The following is a 22237-nucleotide window of genomic DNA, read 5'->3' as shown; positions in this document are numbered from 1 at the left end:
TGAGGTAGTAAGTAAATGATAATCCCATATTGTCGTGTACCCTTACTGTAAACCCCAGAGTAGAAGCCCTTACAGAGTGGAGGTCATCATAAAGAAGAAAACCAATCACAGTAAAGCAGAAGAGCATATGGATTGCCTTCCCTACATACCCAGAAAGGCAGGAGCCCAGATGCATGAGAACCATTAGGTCATGGCGTAAACCAGTGACTGAGCACTGGGTGAAGGGCTGTAGTCAACCATGGGAGCACAGCTGCAAGTTGCACACTTGTGCAACTAGTAACCCTGGCTTCGTCCCTCCCTAACCTCATATGAGGGCTGGCAGCCAAAAGGGAAGCTTCTTTGTTTGGCGGTTATCTCCTTCTGAGGTTTCTAACAAGTGCTGATCCTCAGAAAGGGTAAGCTATTTTTTTTATTACCAAACTGTGTCCAAACTGGTTAAAGGCATCTATATCATCTGTTTCCTATTCTTATACAAATTGTGTTTGAAAACTTGATTAAGATCTTTCCAGTTTAGATGTTTTCCCTTTAAAAAAAAAAAAAAAAAAAAAAGGTAGATACAGTCTGCCTTAATTCTTGCAGACAGCCCAGTTCAACTGCAGGAGATGACTGATCTTGCCTAAGGCAAGTTGTAGAAGCTAAGGGGCCAGCCTCCAATATCAACTGAGATGTTAGAACATGCAAAAAAATCATACAGATTTGTCTAAGAGGTATAAGGTCTTTTAACCAGCCTCAAGCTATGTCTCTTTGCAGATTTAAAAAAAAAAAAAAAAAAAAAAGTAGAAACTTTTCAACTGAATGAGTCACTTTCGGGTCATGTCTGTGTGATAAGAAATTGGGAGTTCTAGTACATGTCAAAATTTGCATACAGTAATGACAATACTAATACCATGTTGGAAGTCATCAGGGCTGTTTTACCATGTGTTACACCTCAGTGAGTCACTTGGGATTAAGAACACCTCTCTCCCTTGTGAGAAGGAATAAATGGGAAAAATTCCATATGTGTATTTAAGATAAAGAACTATATTTGATCCTTTAATTTCAGCAACTTTATTATGGATTAACTGTGAGGGAATTGAGAGTGGAGATGTATTAATTCTCATATGGAAATTAAATGGTCTCTCCCCTGTAATTTTAGAAATTACTTAGTTTCTGACTTATTTATTCATTTACAGTAAAGAAATGTTGGTGGTTTTTTTCTCTGTATAAATGGAAAGTGAACAGACATGCCTTTCCAGAGCACTGAAGCATTAGTAGGCATGAATTTGTCAGAATCCAAGGGAAGTGCAGTTCATATAGTTAGCACTGGGCTAGACGATATGAAGTAAGTTGTGCTGTTATTTAAGCAAGCACATAACCCAACAGAACACAACCTTCCACTCATTCCCAACTTCCAGAGGGTTTGTGGAGAGATCTGGGGGGGTGGAAGGGGAGGAAATAAAGTAGAACTCATGGGCTGAAATAAAAACTATTTAGCATGACAGGAAAGGAAAAATAATAGTAATTATTATTATATATATACACTCACAAAACAAATGTTGCACAATGCAGTTACTAACCACCTGTGACTGTTTTCCAGCCAGTTCCTGAGCAGTGAAACCCCCTTGGCCAACTCCCCATGATTTTTTCATGATGTAATATGGTATGAATTACACCTTTGGCCAGGTTAGGTCAGCTATCCTGGTTCTGCGTCCTCCCTACTTTCATGGGAAGCATGTAGGAGGCACTGAAACATTTCTGGCTCTGTGCAGCACTGCTAAACAACAACTAAAATGTTTGTGTTAACCAGCACTTTTTCTACTAAAGACAAAACACAACATTGCACCAATCAGTATGAAAAAAGTCTGATCTGTTCCAGCTGAAACAGACCATACAGTCAGTTGCACAGCTGCCCTTCCACTCATCTCTGTAAAGGCTGGGACTGAGTCCCTGCTGCGCAGTTAGGGAACATCCTTTTTATCATATGCATTTCCTACATTTTTAAGAAAGGGAGAGAGGAGAAAGAAAACTATATTACAGTTTTCAAGAAGCACTTTTTTGTATACATAAACACACTGACATATTGAAATTGATTAATCTTTTGTGAACTGTGCCTTTCTGTTTCATTCAGTGCTTCTAAGACTACCTCTCTGGAGAGCACATAAAGTTTCCAGAGATCTGTTTTTGTAATCTTAAGCAGTTAGTCTTTCATCTCCAGTGTTACCAATGTGATTTTAATTTATCAATCTGCTGTTCAGTGAAATGCTGTAGAAACACTTCAAAGCCTAAACCCATCACTTATTCCTACACCTGTCAATGACAGTCTTCTGTATTTGTCACACCATACTCGTGCAATGTATACAATATTGCTAATAAATTGGATAATCAATCACTTGTGCATGGTCTGAATGTGCCTTGAATACACTGAATCTGAAATGCATTTTTAAGCGGTGGGACTCATTACTCTACCATATGGACATCAAGAATTTCCCAGTCAATTGGTACAATTAAAGGGCACCTTGGGAAATGGTAGGCCACTTCACACTGGAAAGCTTTTTCATTACCTTAGTATAATATGTTCCCATGAGAAACATAAGTAATTGGAGATTACTTTAGATGACAGAAAATAGTTTAACATCAGGAGAAGAAAGGACAGGGAGACATTAAGTAGATTTATTTATGTTTCTTTCTATAGAAAACCCATAATACATTATTTTCTAAAATACTATTATTATTATTATTATTATTTTAAATATCATCAAGCTAACATTGTTAAGCGCGGTCTTTCTCTGCAGCTAAAGTAGGTTTTGTTGGGTGTAATTCTGATGCCTGTCTGTACAGGGAACAGTTTAGGCTAAATTTTGCTGTGAATGTCCTGTATCATTCATGCCCATTTGGCTGCCAAAAATCACTCCCGGATTAGACGATTCCCCAGAGTCTGAATATTAATCTTAATGTCTTTTCGATCATGTACTACACAGGCTTTGTTTAATCCTTTACAGGGAATTTTCTAAGTAACTAAATTATCTGAATGTCCATAGGGAGTTTTGAATATTTACCCAAGATTTGCCTCAAATTTAAGTTGGAGAATAAGTCCAGGAGTTTCCCCACTATACATTTCACTAGGAAAATAGTTTGGAGGAGAGGATGAGCCCAAACAAAGTATATGAGGGAAAGGAAAGGAGGAGAAAAAAAAGGAGGGAAAGGAGGGGAAAAAAAAGAAATGCAGCCTAATTGTATTGCAGATTTGCTGAGTGCCTGCAGAAAGATTGTTTAATGGGTGCTGGAAACGGAATTCTGTATGTCAGTCCAACTTTTTTATGTGTATCTGATGTATTTGGGCAAAACATATCTCTCTGGACAGAGATTTCCCCAAAGCTTTTCAGTTTTGCTGGATAGATGTCTCCATTTACAGTATCATATTCTTTTTCTATGTTATTCATATCTGATTCCATACTTCTCCACTTCATGGAAAATAGATGGAAAACATACAAAAATGTTACCTTGCCCTTTTTGACTGAATGAAATCAGAATGAATTTATGTTAACAAAACTGTTATGATGATAGGTAAATGCAAACAGTAAGTTACATCCAATTGTCTGACAGTTTGAGGTGAGAGATCAGGGATTTAGGAGGTACTTTTTTTGTTTTTAACCATTCTTATTTGCCCTCATAACTGCAATATGGAAAGGAGTCCAAAATACTTATCTATTATTTCTTGTCCTCCTCTGGCTCAGTCCCTCCTTTTTGCTATAAATCTTCAAGAATATATCTGCTGAAGGAATCACTGACAAAAAAAATTGTCTTTTAGTAAAATGCATATCAGCAACAACTAGACTGTGGACTGTTGTCTTCCTCTACATTATATACGGTCTGAACTGCAGAAGGTCCTTTCACTTCTACCATGATCTTCATCCTTAATTAAAATTGAACAATTTTTAAATTAAAGATAGGATTCAGCCCACACATTCCCCTAGCTTTGGAAACTGATGGTGAGTTTATCAATTAACATGTTAATTAGCACCAATTTAATTCTTGTCTCTGGGGAGCATGGGTAACCATCCGCTGAAAAGTATCCAAAGACTCTACTTTTTTTTAATAGCTCATGGAAGTCATTGCCATCTGATTAATTTCTTGCAGGAAAACTTGCCAGTGCTTATTCCCCAGATCATCTAGTTATGCTCCTCTCATCTCTCTCTATATTTTTTGATATCATGTCAGTTTAGACTGATTCTATTTTGCACTCGACAGAAGCAATTTCTAGCACTCTTTTTACATGACAAGAGAAATGATTTTCCAAGTGACAGGAGTACTAGCTTCAACCATTACATTGAAATGTGCTTTCTAAAAAGAATTTGATTAAGAGAATATTGCTTTTGTATTTAATATTTTTATCCAGCACTGACAACAGAGAAGCATTGACAGTATAAATGGTGATAGTGCTGTCAATTGAATTAAGATGCATTATGTCTGGTTTGTCAACATTTATGATTTACAAATACATCTCTGTTCATGTGGGGAAAAACAATGATATTAGCTAAGGGTGACTCAGGTGCACAACAGAATTTCTTGTTTCTGTGAAAAAAAAGTTGTTCTTGTTTTGCTGCATTAACTCTTCTGAAATGAGAGTAACTCCATTGAAATTACACTAACTGGTGTTTGGAACAAAGTATGTTAAAACAGTGTGACCATTAGGTTATAAAATTTGTTTGTGGGCATATAACACAGTATTTGAGAGGCAATATAGTATCAGTATATTTTCAATATACAATATCATCATGTAAATAAATAGATAATAGCATCCAGAAGGTTATTTTGGAGATGAGAAGCATTATTCATCTGATTGCATCTGCTGATGTGCATAGGGAAGCTGAACGCAAACAGTATTATAGATCTGAAAATCTGATCTTTGAGGTCTTTATTTTTCAGGAACACTGAATTTAAGTAATACAAGTATTTAAGTAAAATTAATCTAAAAGAGATAACTTGTTCAAGATTGCCTCCTTGGTACTTGGTCAGAAAAGGGAGCTATGGCTTTTTCTTAACAGAAACACTTAATATTGGTAAGTTTTCTTTGCCTTAGTGTAAGCATTAGTGTGCCTTACTGCCTTCCACTTTAATAGCAACATCACGTAGACAGGTTTCTTGTTAATGCTACGGAGATGTGTATATCTGTGGGTAGGTGACCTACCTGTTCAGTGTCATTCTGAAAGTGCAGACACCACCAGTTCACAGGCTCCTTTAAACCCCTCTCTGCCTCAGACTTCCTGAATGTTTGGTATTCTACACTGCAAGAGTAATTTCTTGCAGCCTCTGTAACACAGGGTAGTGAGCTGCTAAGGAATAACTCCCCAGAGGTTAAGAACCCTACGGTCACCTTGATCTCAGTGCTAGTGATCTGTGCTAATTTTTTGCTTTCAATACCACATCACTGACCAAAGCTTCTGTCTGTCCCTGAGCTGTAGAAGTGTGAATAACTATGGTTGTAGACAGAGCTATACTAATCACACTCATAGTGTAATGTCTTTAGCGTATTATTACAAGTGAAACATTATCATTCCATTTTACAATTAAAAAAAAATAAAATTGCTTTTAAAAGCAGAAAATGTTCTTTCCTTCTAGGTCATCCATTTTGGGTTCCTGTCATTATCTCTGGATAACAGCCTTTATAATACATGTACAGAACAACTGCTTCACAACAAAGAGCAGTAGGAATTGCTCTTATAAAACCCCAGACCTTTAAGGGTCTCACATGATATCTTGCATCTATGGGCTGTTAACTCAACTGTTGAAGCAAAGGACACTTATCTCCAGGAGCTCAGTGTTGTAGCTGTGCTACTGCTGCATTGCCTGTCCAGCTGCAACTTCAGAGTAAGTTTCAGAGAGGGAGAAACAGACCCAGATCATGGGGACAAAAAAGGAACCATGATGATGTTTCTCAACACTTTAGACCTGCGCTCCTCTACCTGTCTTATTCTGTAAGGGTCAACAGTAGATAAGGTTCTATAGCACTATTCTCCTTCTGTTATTTTATTAGATAACATGGAAAAGTAAATGTCTTATCTCCATGACAAAATCTTGAATTCAGCCAACTTCTTAAAGGATGATGAGTGATAAGAAAGGGGGAAAAAGTGAGCCTCTTGCTCCGTTGAGGGCTCACCGTAACCCATCACTCTCTGCTTTTTGTACTAGGGCAAATCAGCTGATACCACATCTTTGCCAATAGCCTCAGATAGGAGTTATTTTGTGTGCAGAACTGGCTATTTTCTGTTCTTATGAGTAACGCTTCTGCACAGAAATGCCCTTTGCCAATGCAGAGATCCTGAATAGCCTGTGGGGAAAAAAGACATTCCCTCCCTGCCTCCTGCCATAGTCCCCATCACCTACATTGTGGGATATGGGATTCAATTAGAAGGGATGCCCTTGATTTGTAAAGATTTAGCTTAAAATGCTCAGATTAAAAAAGGAAGCAAATCAACTCCTGTTAGTTTGTCAATTGTGCTAGCAGGTCACACTGTTAAAAGCCACAATATGTTTACATTTCATATCCCAGCCATAAGGTCAGTAATTCTTTGGCAGATAGATGGACAGGATGAGTGAACTGGATAATGTTTGCTGCAGCTGAAGCCTTGGGTATGCTCATTTCAGAGTCTGACTGTTGTGAAACATTCAGAAAACCAGTACTTCTTATCTCAGTAGCAAAGGTTGTTGCAGAACTAAACCATATGAAAATACAAAGCACCTTAACTTTCATGTTAGAGGCAACATCTGTATCAAAGTCATTTTAGATAGCTTCTACTGTAAAACATTTGATGAAATCTGCTGAGGTTTGTCCTGGTGAAAATATAAAAACACAACATCTTAAGAGTGATGTTCCTCTTCTATATACTTGCAGACTTAAAAGCTTTCATCAGATAATTAATTTTTATGAGTGACATGTTTCTGGGCTGCCATAATAACAGTATCAGATGTTTGCAAAGCAATGAAATATTTTAAAAGGTAACTGATACAAACAACCAAGTTTACAAAAACTCATGAATCATGTTGCCATGAGATAATCAGGCTGTAGTATGTGCTGGCTTTTTTTGGTGCCAACAGTAACATTAGACCACATGGGGAATAGTGGGTTGAAATTGACACTGGTAAAGCTGAAGGGACTGCAAAGTTGTCAATTTTCAAGTCAGAAGTTACACAAACAGTGAACAGAAAAAAAGAATGAACTTCTTAGTAGCTGACTGATGTGCAGAACTACTTCTCTCAAAAGAGATTATCCTAGATTTTTTACTAAATTAAAAAATGAAATGTGCTAAATCACATTTTTCAGTATAAGAATACTGTACTTGAGGAATGCTGTGTGAGAGAATCTCCTCATTTATGCAGCGGCTGAGTATGAGTAGAAGGAGGGAGGTAAACATTTGATTATCACACCAGAAGCTCTTTCTTGCAATTTCCCACAACAGCATCCAAAGCCTTATCTGCCTACTATACTCATCTGAGGAACTTGTGAACTTTTTCCAGCTCTCTCTCAGTCCTATGGACCTGGAATGTTCAGACCTCAGCTTGAAATCGCCCTCCCATCACCATCACTCCCAGGAGTGGCTTTGAGATTTCTCTGTCATGACATTTTGAATATGAATGATTTCATACTTCAAAAGTCCAGTCTTACTCTGTCCTGGGGGGGGGAGCTTGCCCCAAATAACAAAGCCTTGCTTCTCAGAGTACATTCTAGGGCCCAGAATTGAGCTGCCCTTCATCCTTACACCAGCTGGTTTCAAGTGAATTATCGTTCATTGGCTTCACGGTCTTTAACCTTGAAAAACTGAATTTACTTCATCTTCATGTAAATTAAATTAACATCACTCCAGGTGAAAGGTTTCCTGTGACAAGCCTTTTAAATTGAATTTCTTTTCTTCAAATTGTCTGTCCTCTTTACTTAAAAACACAAACTGAATATTAAGTGCAGTATTATTGCAGCTATTAATCAGGCAGCTAAATACAGCCATTAGCGAACTGTGGATAACTGTAAATATAATGATAGCTTTCCTATCTCTTAGTTTCATGTGGACTGGCTATTTAGTGAAAGACAAAGTAAGAGCTGTTGTGCTGTATAGGAAAAAAATTACTAGAGTTGCGTGAAGGTGAAATACAGAAATATGATTGCCATATAAGGTTTAAATATTAGTATTTAATGTTTTAATTCCTTAACCAGATGCTTAGTTTTTTTCTTGGCTTTAGTCTCCCAGGTCTGTTTAATTTAATGAGTGTTTCATATAAAATGCATTCAAGGCTTTTGTTTCTCAAACAATTTAATGGTAGGACTACACCTGGACTTTTCACCTGGTGAGTCCCAAGATTTTCAATACTGGTAGATACATGGGTAGATGGAACAACTTCTCTGATCATTAGGGGCTTGGGCACTTTTGTCCAAGGCAGAAGTGGAAACTGCACCCTAACCTTCAGCTCCTTTGGTGGGTGTTTTTGCAAGTTGCAGATATGGCAAACAGCAAGCCCTCAAAATTAAAGCTGCAGGATGAAATAGTAAATGAGGTAATTTAAGTCTGTCAACTCTATTTTTTTTATTTTTATTTTTTCTATTTTAAGCACTGAGCCTCTGATTCTTAGCTAAGGTAAGAAGATGGGAAAAGGATTTTATGGGATGAGGGAGAACAAACCCAAAGAATTCAAGAGTTCTTGACCTATACTACAAAATGTGCACTAAAAATTCATCAGAGAGCAGAAATAGTCCAGAACACCATTCTATTTGAGGACAAACTTCATTAATATGCAGGTTTTCACCTTTATTTTCACTGGTTGTTTTTTTAATTCCTTTGTTCTTTCTCTCCCTATCTTTCTGCTTAGCTATTTTTGTTCTTCTTTTTTTGTGATACTTTCTTTTTTTCATGCCTTTTATTCCTTAATAATTGTCCTTGTAAGGTAAGTAAAAAAACTTACAGTTTCTGCTCCTAGTCAGACAAAGCAAATTTGAGTACAGATCATTTATTATTTTTGGTTCTCTTTTTGAGTGTTTAAGATGCACTTCAGTGCTGTATCTTCACCATAAAGGGAGAAAATGGATAATAGAATGCAAACATAAGAAGAGCAATGAAGGATTTATTTCACAATCGACAACTCATAACATAGTATTTTTCTAGTCATTTTTAATCTCCTACCTATATTTATTTCTGTACATATGTATGTTCTCTTTTGAATCTGAGAGGAAAGTTATCTCTAACATTACTTACACCATTCAATTTCTTAATTATTTTTCCTTTTCTGTTTATGGTAAAAGATTTGGTGAATTCAAAAATCAACGATCCAACCATTCTAACATTTTTCATTAACCTAATTTATTGTCTAATTTCAGTCCTCTACTGCTAACTTATTTGCCAATCTCTATTGCATTTAACAATCTTCCTAGGCTACTAATTTTGACAGTGAAGAAGAGCATTTCAGTATCAGAGTGCTCACTTCATTTGATCGTTCGGGGTATTACACTATAATGATTCTCTAATTACAGAGCAGTGTGGTGTGTTAAATCCTTTCTATATGTACTATCAACTGTTTTCAATATTCTACTCATCCTAGACTTCACATTTCCAAATTTACTAAAGAGTAACAACTGACGGCAGCTTTGGTAAACGTAATGTGTAATATATGGTTAAGTAACAGAAGTAAAAGGACTCCGAAACTGGCTTGAAATGTGAAAGTAAGCTAACATTAACAGAAATGTTTTGATCAATGTGCATTTTTTCTATAAGCACATACATTCTTGTTTCTCTGTTGTTTGTTCTTTTTCCACAGTGGTTATGTCTTTGATTATGATTACTACAGGGATGATTTCTACAATCGGTAAGCGTGGTTATATTTTTGTACATTCTACACAATTTCAACTGTTTGTTTATAATGTAATCACATTGTTTGGTTAGGCAAGTCTGTTTTGATTTTGCATATTATTCATTTCATCATTTCTATTGTGTATTTGATGTAGATTATTTGAATATATCACAAACAGAGAAGATTACCACCCAATACTTGCTCATTACACAGCTTTTTTTGGTATTACCCTTTTCTGTGAGCTACTGGGGCATTTTCTTTGCTGAAAACTTTAATGGTAGCTTAATTGCTCAGTGTTTCTTTCTACAGAGTTCTTCTAGGCTTACTTTCTCAGGAACATACAATGGCTGCAAAATTCTTAAGTATTGATATTTAAACCAAGGGTATGATAAGATATAGACTGTCTCTTGAAATATGTGTTCTTGTCTTCCAAGAATGTTTAGAAGTCTAGAAGGACCTTAAGAGATGTCAGAGAAGATGAACAATGTCTGTATTTCCATAGCAGGAAAAAGAGTGAGGATGCCTGGCAATTGGAGACAAATACCTTCATGTAGTCTAGCTCAGTGCTGTCAGAATTTTAAGGCATTCATTTGGATGAGTGGTGAAGTTGATACAACAGAAGGAATGCCATCCAGAGGGACCTGGACAGGCTCAAAAAGTGGGCACACAAGAATCTAATGAAGTTTAACATGGCCAAGAACAAGGTGTTTCACTTTGGTCAAGGCAATCCCAGATATGGGTACAGACTGGGAATACTCATTGTGAGCAGCCCCTCAGAGAAGGACTTGGGGGTCTTGGTGAACAAAAGGCTGGACATGATCCAGCAGTATGCACTTGCAGCACAGAAAGGCCAAAAATATCCTGAGCTGCATCAAAAGAGTGATGGCTAGATGGGAGGGGAAAGGGAAGGGGATTTCCACCCTCTACTCTGCCCTCTTGAGGCCTCATTTGAAGTACTGTGTCCAGTTTTGGGGACAACAGTAGAAGAGGGAGGTGGAGCTGTTGGAGCACCTCCAGAGGATGCCCACAAAGATTATCAAAGGGCTGAAGCACTCTCCAATGAAAATACATTGATGGAGTTGTACTTCTTCGGCTTACAGAAGAGATGCTTCGGGGAGATCTCATTGTGGCCTTTTAGTAATGAGGGGAGCTTACAAGCAGAAAAGGAACTGACTTTTTACACATTCTGATAGGGATGACAGGACAAGCATGAATGGCTTTAAACTAAAGGAGGGGAGGCTTAGGTTATGTGTTAGAAATAAATTTTTTACTCGGAATGCAGTGAGGCCCTGGAACAATTTATTCACAGAGGCTTTGGATGCCTTGACCCAGGAGAAGCTCAGGGCCAGGCTGGATGGGGCAACAAGCGAACAATGACATATTACTGGTTTACACCCTGAAGTTAAGTTTTTCATGCATATGTACATTTCTGCTCAGAAACACTGTAGGAAGAACATACAGAAATAATGTCTTTGTGTTTTTTGGTGTGGGGTTTTTTTTGTTTGTTTTTTTCTTTTTTTCCCGGGATTTATTCAATTCAAGCTGTTTTATTTGCTTCTTCATAGACATGAGACCATGCTTGCCTTGGACAAAGCTAAAAAGAGTAAGCTATAGACATATGGAGTAAGAGCCACCAACTCAGTTTAATACTGCTGAGTCCAACCTTAATAGTAGAAGTTGCTCCTGTCCTGGAAGAAGTTAACTCACACAGGCTTGTTTTTATTTTCCCAAGAGTTGATCTCTGAGTTTTATCAGTGGATTTGCCTGTGTTTTATACAGCACACTTTCTGATTAATACAATCTGAACATGAAAGTTATTAGTCGTTAGGCTTTTCCACTATTGTTGTACACTGCAGCTCACTCTAATGAACTAATTACACTTCCACAACAGAAGAAATATTTATAGGATATTAAATGCCACTGTGGAAGTCTGGGTTTGTGAGTATCCTACTATGAAAAACTACTGACAGAAAAGAAGTGCTCATAAGTGTATTAAATAGTATAATTTTCTGATTTACAAATCCTTCATGATTAAGAGAGCATCATTTTACTGGTAGAAAACTTAAATGTAAGATTCATCTTCCAGGACTGGAAACGCTGATGATGACACAAAAAGTTAGGAGTTTAAATGTCTCTGTAAGATCCAAGGTAAAGGCATAGAAGATGAGAAATCTTATGTGACAGGCATGAAAAATTTATAGAGAATTCAGTGCATTAGCACAACTATCACACAGATCAACATACTTATAGGAAATATAAACGAAGAAATTTATTCATGATTTTTTTTTTAATTTCTGAACTTTTTTTTTTTTAATTTTAACTTTCTGAATTTCTTGCTTTTTAATATTCATTAGTTTTCCAAACTCTTCTGAATTATTCAGAATGAATACACCTGTCTTATCTTTACTAAAGCAATTATGGGGTCAGAAAAGTGTGGCAAAACTAGTTTCTTTTGTGAAATCAAATCTATATGAAGGCAGACTGACAAGATCGGTACTGCAGAATTTAGAAGGAGGGAGGAGAATATACACTTTATCATCAAAATATATGGTGATTATGGAAGCAAAGCACCATTTTATAACTGAATTGTGGAATCATAGAATGGTTTGAATTGGGAGGGACTTTAAAGATTACCTAGTTCCAACCCCTCTGCCTTAGGCAGGGATGCCTTCAGAGAATTAAAGAATTGTAGGGGTAGGAATGGGCCTCAGGGGACCACTGAGTCCAACCCTCTGCTAAAGCAGATTCCCTACATCAGGTCACACAGGAAATTGTCCACATGGGTTTTGAATATTTCTAGAGAAAGATGCTCCTCAACCTCTCTGGGCAACCTGCTCCTGCGTGCTCCATCATCCTCACAAAAGAAGCTCTTCCTCATGTTCATATGGAACTTCCTGTGTTGCAGCTTGTGCCCACTGCCCCTTGTTCTGATGCTGCTGAACAGAATCTGGCCGCATCCACTTGACTTCTGTGCTTCGCATACTTATAAACAGCAATGAGATCCTCTCTCAGACTTCTTTTCTCCTGGCTGAGAAGTCCCAAGTCTCTCAACTTTTCCTCATAAGAGAGGTGCTAGATATCTCTAATAACCTTTATGGCCTTACTCTCCACCAGATAAGGTTATCCAGGGCCCCATCCAACCCAGTCTTGAATACTTCCAGGGATGATACATCCACAGCTTCTCTGAGCTTCACCTTCCTCATAGTAAAGAATTTCTTCCTTGTACCCAATGTAAATCTACCCTTTCTCAGTTAAAAATCATAACTCTTTGTCCTGTCATGACAATCCCTAGTAAAGATTCCTTCCTCATTTTTCCTCCATACACACACCTCCCAGAACTGAAGATTTCTGTTAATCATTGCTCAAATTACAAGCACAGAGAAGTTAGGCAATGTACTTCAAAGCCAGTAAGAAGCAGCACCTTTTAAAGAAGTGTATGGGAACTGTTGAATCATGGCCTGAAACTCTGATTGACCACCTCAGGCAAGCAATGAGTCAGCCATGGGAGCACAGATGAAGGCAATTCAACTGTGTAACCAGAAGGGGTGGAGCCTGGCTGCACCTCTCCTAGACCCCATTTAAGGGCTGACTGCCACTGGGGAAGGGTCTCTTTCAGGAGATCACTCCCCTGGAAGTTTTCCCAGCAAGCCTACACACAGTGAGCATTTTCCATGTTTCCAGTTATCCCTTTCCAATGTGATAATCCTTCTACCTTTATGATCTGCGGATACCAATTTGACAATACCTCTCTGTATATTTGTTGACTATACAAGAAGGCACATCACTGAAATATGAACAACTTCATACAAATATGAAAAATTGGACAAATCATTGAGTGATCTACTGCATTGTAACTTAGAGTTTTTCTGAAATATTTTGATCCAGTAAAATCACTCAAGAGATTGTGACCAACCTGCACATGATTCAATATAATAAAGGATATGACAGACAACAAACCATAATATTTCTGTAAAGTTTAAAACTTATATTTTTTGTTCTTAATTATACAGAATTTTTAGTTATGCTTACAGTAGTTAGAAACTGCTTATTCAAAAAGCGCATTCAAAGTGATGGAGTTCAAATTTAACATGTGTGATGGGAACTTTATGGTATATGTTGTAAACAGCTAAAGAAATGGAGAGGCCTTGTTTATGTTGTTTGTAAGATTATGGTGCAGACAACTGGAAGGATTCCAGGATTTAAATGTTAGGTGTTTACTTGCTAGAAAATGGGCTAGAAGATTTAAGTTTGATTCTGCTTTCTGATCAGCATGCTGTTAGACAGTGTGGCAGTTAATTACTGTTTCTCATGTCTCTGTTTTCAAATATATATCTATCCACCCAGCTGGGAAACAGTGGTTAGAATTGTGAAAATTAAACATGCTGTTACAAATTTACATAATTAGTAGTTGCAATAGCATGTGAGCAGAACACAAGATATTCTCGATAATGTTGCTTGTCCCTCTATTTCGGTATCAGAACTGAAAGTCTTAATTCTTGTAACTTTCTTCTCCTAATCTGTTTTGTTTAGAGCCAAAGCATTTTACATTTTAAGTATATCTAACTTTTGATTGCTTTTCCTGTTGTCTTTATTTTCTTCTATACAGGTTAATCAGCTGCTGTTACTAAATGTGTTTTCAAAGACTGGAGCATTCTGTTTGAGAACACTACTTGTTTTTGTTTATAGAATATCTTCTAGTGACTGTAGTAGCAATTCTTTGAATATATGTAGTGGTTTGGTTTGAACAAGGCTAACATTCTATTAATCATGCTTTAGTATTTCAGTGATTGTACATCAACTTGTTATTCAGTGAAGAGTGGACGTGATGGGCCCTCTTTTCTGTCAATTCTATAGGATATACAGTTCCCTCAATAGAAACTACTGGATATTTTACAACGCACAGGATATTTCTTTAAGATGATGTCTGGTTTAAGAAAAGCTCATTTATTTTTCTGTTTATAAGAATAGCAGATAGATAGAAAAGTAGAATTCAAGTCATGCATATAATAAAGGAACCTTACTGTAACTACAATAAAATGTACTACTGTGTACAGCGAAATGATTTGAATCTGTGGAAAGCAGGTTATAGATTTTCTATGCTGCAAATAACAGAGTCCCATAAAGCATCCTCCCTCGTTTCAGTGATGCAAAATCTGAGCTATGCACTGGACTGTGACTAAACTCTGAATAAGGCACTTAATGTGCATAGGTCCTTGAAATCTAATTTGACTATGATATAAAGTGATTAGATTTCAAATGTTAATTTTCTCAAAGATAACTTGAAAATTTAATTGACAGGGCTTCCATGACATGAAATCACAGAAGGTTTTATGGAGTCCAGCTGACTTCATTTTTTCTAGGTTGTTTGATTATCATGGACGTGTACCCCCACCACCTCGTGCAGTGATACCATTGAAGCGTCCTCGTGTGGCTGTTACAACAACTCGCAGAGGCAAAGGGGTTTTCTCTGTGAAAGGAACATCACGATCCACCTCAAGTGGGACTTCTTCCTCAGGATCCAAATGTGAGTTCCTTGTAAGAGTCTGGATTTTGAAGCAATGCTCATGTTAATTTCTGAAAACAGGCAGCATCCTCTGTATAGCTTTTTTGCAATTATTTCTTACCCTCGATATTTTGCTTGGTTGTTTTTTTGTTTGTTTGTTTGTTTGTTTTTCTTAATTAGTGAAGGTGCCACACCTTTGGTGTTAGTCAAAGTGAACAATGATTTAATTTGGAAATAACTCCATTTGAAAATATTTGATCTTTAGCCTCACTCCCTTGGCCTCAGAAGTTTCCCTCCAATCATCTTGACAGTTTATGCACCATGAGGTCTTGTAAACAGCTGATCATAGAGAAAACTTTATAATCTTCTTACAGACAGACTGAGAAACACTGCTTTCTGTCAAGTCTTGAGGGTTGTTTCCATTCACATGTGAGATACAGAGGGTGGTCTGGGTCAGGGAAGGGAGGGGGAGGTTGGGTTGAGTTTGCTTTTTTACATGTGATTCCTTTGAAAATGGAGGCAAAATGTCTTTGCCTGCTGTAAAGAGAGTGCGAAATAGGGTTGATAACTTGGGTCTATTCAACCCCTTCTTATTGAGTTGGCCTTAGAAGAGCTGACAAACATCAGATGTTCCTCCTACATTCTCACCAACCTCCCCACCCTGTAGTATCTCTCAGGAACTTCATCCTCCTCTCCATGCATCTTTCAGCACCCACCTGTCTTCCCCTGCCCCTTATGTGGAGCGATACTGCCCTTGGAAGCGTCACTGGAAGAGGAAGAGAAAGATCAGGTAGGGATCAGATATTAGAAAGAATGAAGGGACTACAATAACATGCTTGCAGTGCCAGACCAACCAACAGAGCATCCTACTGTCTTAAACATAAAGTGAATCCACAACAGTACATCTTACTGGAAAAGGGTCTAATTATGGCATCAGGATGAGAAAAATACATACTCGCATAACCTATCCAAATCTCACACACTAACATCTAACAAAGAAGATGGAACCTTAGTGTGTCCGTTGGGAACCATTCTTGGTCCTATTGTAGGAACTGATGGCATTCAAGACCTTGAAATAAAACGTGTAATAAATATGCATGTGACTGAAAGAATGGAAGTGTGATGAGCAAAGCAAAAGATAGCATGGTACGCTGAGCAACAGGAAGCTCAGGACACCTCTTGATAAGGATGACCTCCAAGGATCTGTTATCTTGACTGTCTAATCACACACTAGTCTCTTGTGAGTGAACTGGCAAAGATGTCTGTTAACAACAGTGGGAATGTCAATATCTAGGACACAGGAAAGCATAAATTTATATGTTGTATTATGAAGTTCATTTGCACCATAAGTGGATGTGTGGGAGTAGTAACACTTCCTTTGTTATCTGAAGGATGAACATGTGTTTAGATCATTTTCATACGTGTCTTGAACAAATCAACTTATCCATATCCAATCTTCTTAATTCTTCAGTTCCTGAAATATGATTCCTAATATCAGTCTAAAAGAAAGCCTATAACTCAGTATCTTCATGTTAGTAGATATGGGCTTTTTTCACTCACTTGCTTTCAAGAAGATTAATTTTCAGATAAACTTTTATATATATTTATTCATTGTCTTCCAGGAGATGTTAAGGAAATCTGTCACACAGAAATTTTGATTTTTGCTGTCATTAATGGAACTGAGCATATTACACTAACACCTAGATTTTTACTCCTGAAAATAATTGCTAAGTTTGCTTTATTACTCATTCTGCATTTCAGAAAATATTTTATAGTCCCGTGGCAATGATTAGTGCTAATTGCAGATTATAGGACTGAACCTTTGTTGAAGTATGAGTACCTAAAACCCCCTGCTTTGACACCTCCAAAACACTGGCTGTATAACATGGCAAATGCTGCAGAACCTGTAAATTATTTTATGGAACTGGGATCAGGAGTTTGTACATTCTAACAGGATGTTGTGCCTCAGTGAGAGTATTCTTCAATGTATTCAAGTGCTATGTGAATAATGTGATGTGTCAGTATTAGAGCTCCAGGTGACAAGGTTGTCTTTGGAGCCAGCTAATGAATCACTAAAAGCATGGGCCCTCGTTTTGATCTTTACTGGGTTTCCACACTCAGTTTTTCACTATGATAATTGAAACACAGAGAACATTTATTGTGCTTTAAAAATTGCATAGAATACTCTGTTTTACATGCAGCATATCTGAAAATAAATTGCTTAGTTTTTTCTTTTATTATTATTTTTCTTAAGAGGACTAAGGAACACAATATACACTTTCATGCTTGATTTCCCCATAGAATTATTTCCCTCTTTCTCAAGTCCATCCAACTAATCTTAAAGGTAGAAACATGATTTTGTTGACTTGGTCAGGAACATAATCAGCTTATTGTAAGATGTTTATCAGAGAAATAACCATGCTGTTCCTTAGGGGCTTCAGGCTGAAAAGCAGAGAATGTTTGTTCTGCTGCTACTTCTGCCATTTTATTTGAAAAGTTTTTATATTGAACTGTGGGATCAAGCTGTTTAATATTTTGTTGCCTTTTACTCCTTAGTGTTAACCTGAAACCCTTGAACTTATGCAATGTTGATTCTAATTGTAATTTATTGCTAGTTAAATAAAGGAACTCTTCAATAAAGAAATTTAATCTAGGGTAAGGATGCTATTTTTGTCTTTGGTGGCATTCAAGGCCATACACCAGCTTAATGCCAGGATTCTGTGCCAAAATGTTATTGCATATGCTTGGAAGATTTCATCTCCAAATAGCAAAATTCTCATGAGTTCATTTACTCTACAAGACTTTTCAGATTTGAGAAGATATAACTGTTCTCATAATTCTTCTCCACATTTAAACTGGATTCAGAAAATGGACCCATATGTTTAGGAGTAAAGGTCAGAATACAATTAATCCCTCTCTCAAATTAATATAATTAGAGGGACTCAAACATTTCAGAAATGTTGCTGTAATTTCTAAAAATGTAACTGACCTCAATGTAAATCTCTTTTTAAGCTGGGTGTGACATGTCTCCTTTGTGCTACGTGTTTAAATGCAAGATGTGTTCTAGAAGGCTCTTTTATTCATCACAGAGAAATGGAAAGGGATACTGAATCTGCCACACCATCTAATCCTCTTCAAATAGATTAAGCTCTGCCTTAGATGTATTTAGACTTTTTATGTTTGTTTCACCAACTTGCAGCTCAAATCTGTTTCATTTGTTCATATCCATTTGTTTTGCCAACACTGTCTTAGCTTAAATGTTCTACTTCTTAGACCTTCCTCTTGTCTTGGGCAGAAATAAAAAAAGGTAATATTGAAGATTTTCCTTCTTACAGTCACCTCCATGTATATTTTCTCTATACACTTGCAAGAATTCAATGAATCAGTGTGTCATTCTAAATAATCTCTCTTTATCTCTATATCAATCTTTATATAATGTTTTTTGCCTATATTCAGAAATACTTCATCTTACACATTATAGTGTGATTTTTTTTTTTTTTTTTTTTTTTTTTTTTTTTTGTGGCTGTATTGTAGTGATAGCCTATTGTCGACTAAACAACTATACCCAAGCATAATTTTCTCTCTTTTTCAGCTGATGAGTGTCCAGTTTAAGAGCAGGAGTTCTTCTGTTAGTCAATCAAGTGAGGGTGACGGGGTGTTTCAATGCATTTAAATTTCATTATTATTATTTTTTTTTTTTTTGTACTGGAACATTGCTTACAATTATCTGACTCCTTCTATTCCAGTTCACTCTAAATAAGTACCTTCTAACTTCATGTCATCCTCAAATTTCACTTGTTTCTTTACTTTTGCATCTCAAAGTCACTGAAGATATTTAGTTAGCCAGTGTTTGAGGAATTGCATTAGCAATTTCTTTCACTTGCTATACATGCAAATCTGTCATCTGCTGGCTATCTGCTAATTAAATAACAACAACAAAACAACAAACAGTAAGCTACTTTATTTTCCTATTCTATTACTAAAAAGCAGATAAGTATTTTAAATACATGCAGCTCTGGTCTAATGTTTATGAACTTCTTGACAGAGAACAGTTTGAAAACAAATCAATAAAGGAACTTATTTCTAATGGATAACTCACATACTCAAAGCAAGGCACCTGAAGTACAGTATTTACAGTCTTTACATTTTATCTCTGTGCTTAGAAATCCTAAAATTATTCCCAAGCTCTATGCCACAGAATTAAAGAAATACAGAATTAGAGAATTTCAGAGTAGCTGAGGCTGGTCGGCCATCTGGGTCCCTCTCACCTACCCCCTGCTCCAGCATATATATCCTGTCAGCAGAAACTGTTTAGAGCAGTATGGTTCCTCTTCTTCATTCCTAAAAATGAAGTAACTGAAAGCTGAGTTATGCTAGGAGAATGATTTTGAAGATTTGCACAACTCCCTGAAAATTAAGACAATATGAGTCTTGAATAAGTAATAATAATAATAATCTGCCATACAGATTCATGCCATTTCACCTCAGATACTGCATCACTTTGCTATTACAGAACAGACAAACCTCATCCCCAAGGGAGGAAGTAACCTTCTAAATATACAGTTGTCAGAATCTTAATGTTTTCTTACAGATTTGCGCATTGGATAGCGACCCATTATTTCTTCGAGAATACTCCATGACTCTGTTCTATAAATACTATAAATAATTCCTCCATCAGATTCTGTAGAGCATACAAGGATCCAACAGAACAGTTACTTTTAAGTTTAGTTCTGAAGGCCTGCCATTCACTGAATATGAAGTCTGAGGTTTCAGCTTCCTTAATTTCCTTTATATAAGAACATGATTAAGCAAGTTCATTACTGTATATATCAACCTACTGAGCTGTAACAAGAATGCACGTGGCCCAAAACATAATATTAAAATCTTGATACTTCAGTGAATGTGCTCCAAATTTGCAGTAAGTTGGTTTAGAGGCTGGTATTTATTACAGCTGAAGTAGACAGTAGCCTACTTGCACATTTCATCAGCATATTTTACCTTATCCAATTAAAGATACCCATGTGACATCATATTGAAATACATGCCCAAAAGTCAATGAACAGGACTGATCAGACACAATTGAGCCAGGAGACTCTTTGTATCAAAATGGAATGAGTCCTTTTCTGAGGGAGGAAATCCCTTTTTCCAGGCATGAGGGCTCTCGAGTTGCCCCAGACATACACCCAAAAAGTAACGGACCTCTTTTAACAAAGATAATGAGGTATGGGTAATACTTTTTACCTTTCTTCTATTGCCAGTCCATCACAGTTTAAGATGGTGAACTACCTCTTCCTATCAGAGCTCTAAGAGCAATGGCTGTGTTTACTCTTGACCTTTATAAAGCTTTTTTTTTTTTTTGTCTCATGCTAGCACAGGTTTCTCATTGTCCCTGCCTGTTTTTTTCAACATATGTTTCTAGGGATATATCAGTTCTATTTTCTGAGCTTAAAAAAGTCTCGATAATGCCATAGTAAGGAAATCATTCTTGAGTACTGTAATTCTGTTTCTTCTGAAGAAGACAAGACACTTGCAAAATTCTCTTCTTAGGTTGGATCACAGGAGTGCAGTAATACACTGAAATATAGATTTGGAAGCTTCACCTGTTATTTATTTGAGTTGCCTCTGTGCACCTAGCTGTGATCATAAAAAGAAATATTTTCATATGTTATTGACAGCTGAAAAAAGTAGAAGAAATTACCCAAAACTGATTGCTTTTAAAGCAATGGTACCTTCTCCTGCAATGAAGTTGTTGGCTGGAACATAACATTGCATTTCTGGCTGACCTGACATTTATGTTGCCATTCAGTCTTCTTGAAAAATATCTGTGAGGGTTCTTTTTTACTGTTGCTGTTATTATTGTTATTTTTACGAAATAGTTCAACAAAATAATATCACAAGACTGTGAAATGTCTGTCATATTTCAGTTATTCTTTCACTACAGACTCCTTCTTGGTAAAAGTTACTTGCATTTACTAAGAGTAACCTGAAGACAATTTTTACAAAGCAACACATCTCATATAACCTCTTGTCTGTTGGGCTTAGTATCCTGGGATTTCCTAAGACTCAGCATTTTTAATTAACAAAGTTAGTTTTAAAATCTAATCTCTAAAAATAGCTAGAGGAATGAGGAAGGAGACTTTGTACTAAGAGAAAAGATAAAAAGAACACGTTTTGTTTGTGGGGGCTGCAAGTACAGCTTATTTTATGTTTTGCATCTTTGCTCTTTTTCCACAGTGAAATCAGATGAGTTGCAAACAATCAAGAAGGAATTAACCCAAATCAAAACAAAAATTGACTCCTTGCTAGGGAGACTGGAAAAGATTGAAAAACAGCAAAAAGCTGAAGCAGGTAGGTGAATACAATCTGCAGTTACATTATTTAAATCAAAGCCTATTTATCAGACAAGTAGGCAGACAAGAGAGAGAACTGCATCCTCCCAGAAAATTTTCTGCATAAAGGAGCCCTGAAGCAAGTTAAATTAACACTGAGGTAGAAATACTGGGGGAAAGAATTAGTATTGTTCACAGAGCCTGCAACATCATGTTTCTTTCTAGAAAAAGAAAGCAAAGGTTGCCTGCTGGGTGTTCTGGATGCAAAACATCACTAAAAAGTTGATTGCACAGAATTACGGTAGAGGTCTATTTCAAGAAATATGGCCTGGGTAAGAGACAATAGTAATGAGTTGTAGCAAAGAAAAGTTCAGTTTGAGATTAAAAAAAATATTCTCTGTAGCACCTACAGTGCTACTAAGTACAAGTTGCACAGAAAGTCTGTACAGTATCGAAAGTCATTTGGCGAGAGCCCTATGGACCTGAAATGAACTTTGAAGTTGGTCTTGCTTTGAACAGGGGTGGAACTTGGAGAGTCTGAAGATGCCTTCCAGCCTAATGAAATTGTAGCACCTGTGTAGAAATGCACCTCTAG

General features: G+C 36.8%; 1 protein-coding gene across 16 annotated transcripts in view; it reads left to right on the top strand.

Moving 5' to 3' along the window:
* Positions 1-22237, top strand: part of RALYL (RALY RNA binding protein like) — a 360553-nt gene that overhangs the window by 307140 nt on the left and 31176 nt on the right. For 8 of the 16 annotated variants that reach the window (XM_032442785.2, XM_032442787.2, XM_015855864.3 and 5 more), the window contains 4 exons: positions 9778-9825; positions 15171-15334; positions 16023-16103; positions 21548-21661. In XM_032442785.2, coding sequence (XP_032298676.2) covers positions 9778-9825; positions 15171-15334; positions 16023-16103; positions 21548-21661 — 407 coding nt within the window. The remainder of the gene's footprint in view (positions 1-9777; positions 9826-15170; positions 15335-16022; positions 16104-21547; positions 21662-22237) is intronic. The other 8 variants (XM_032442788.2, XM_085539420.1, XM_015855865.3 and 5 more) reach the window with 1 other exon arrangement.

This window comes from Coturnix japonica, chromosome 2 (assembly GCF_054131305.1).
Source record: "Coturnix japonica strain WE chromosome 2, WE-NBRP24, whole genome shotgun sequence".
Taxonomy (NCBI): Eukaryota; Metazoa; Chordata; class Aves; order Galliformes; family Phasianidae; genus Coturnix; species Coturnix japonica.
The sequence above is the reverse complement of the archived record's forward strand: the minus strand, read 5'-3'. Positions and strand labels throughout refer to the sequence as shown.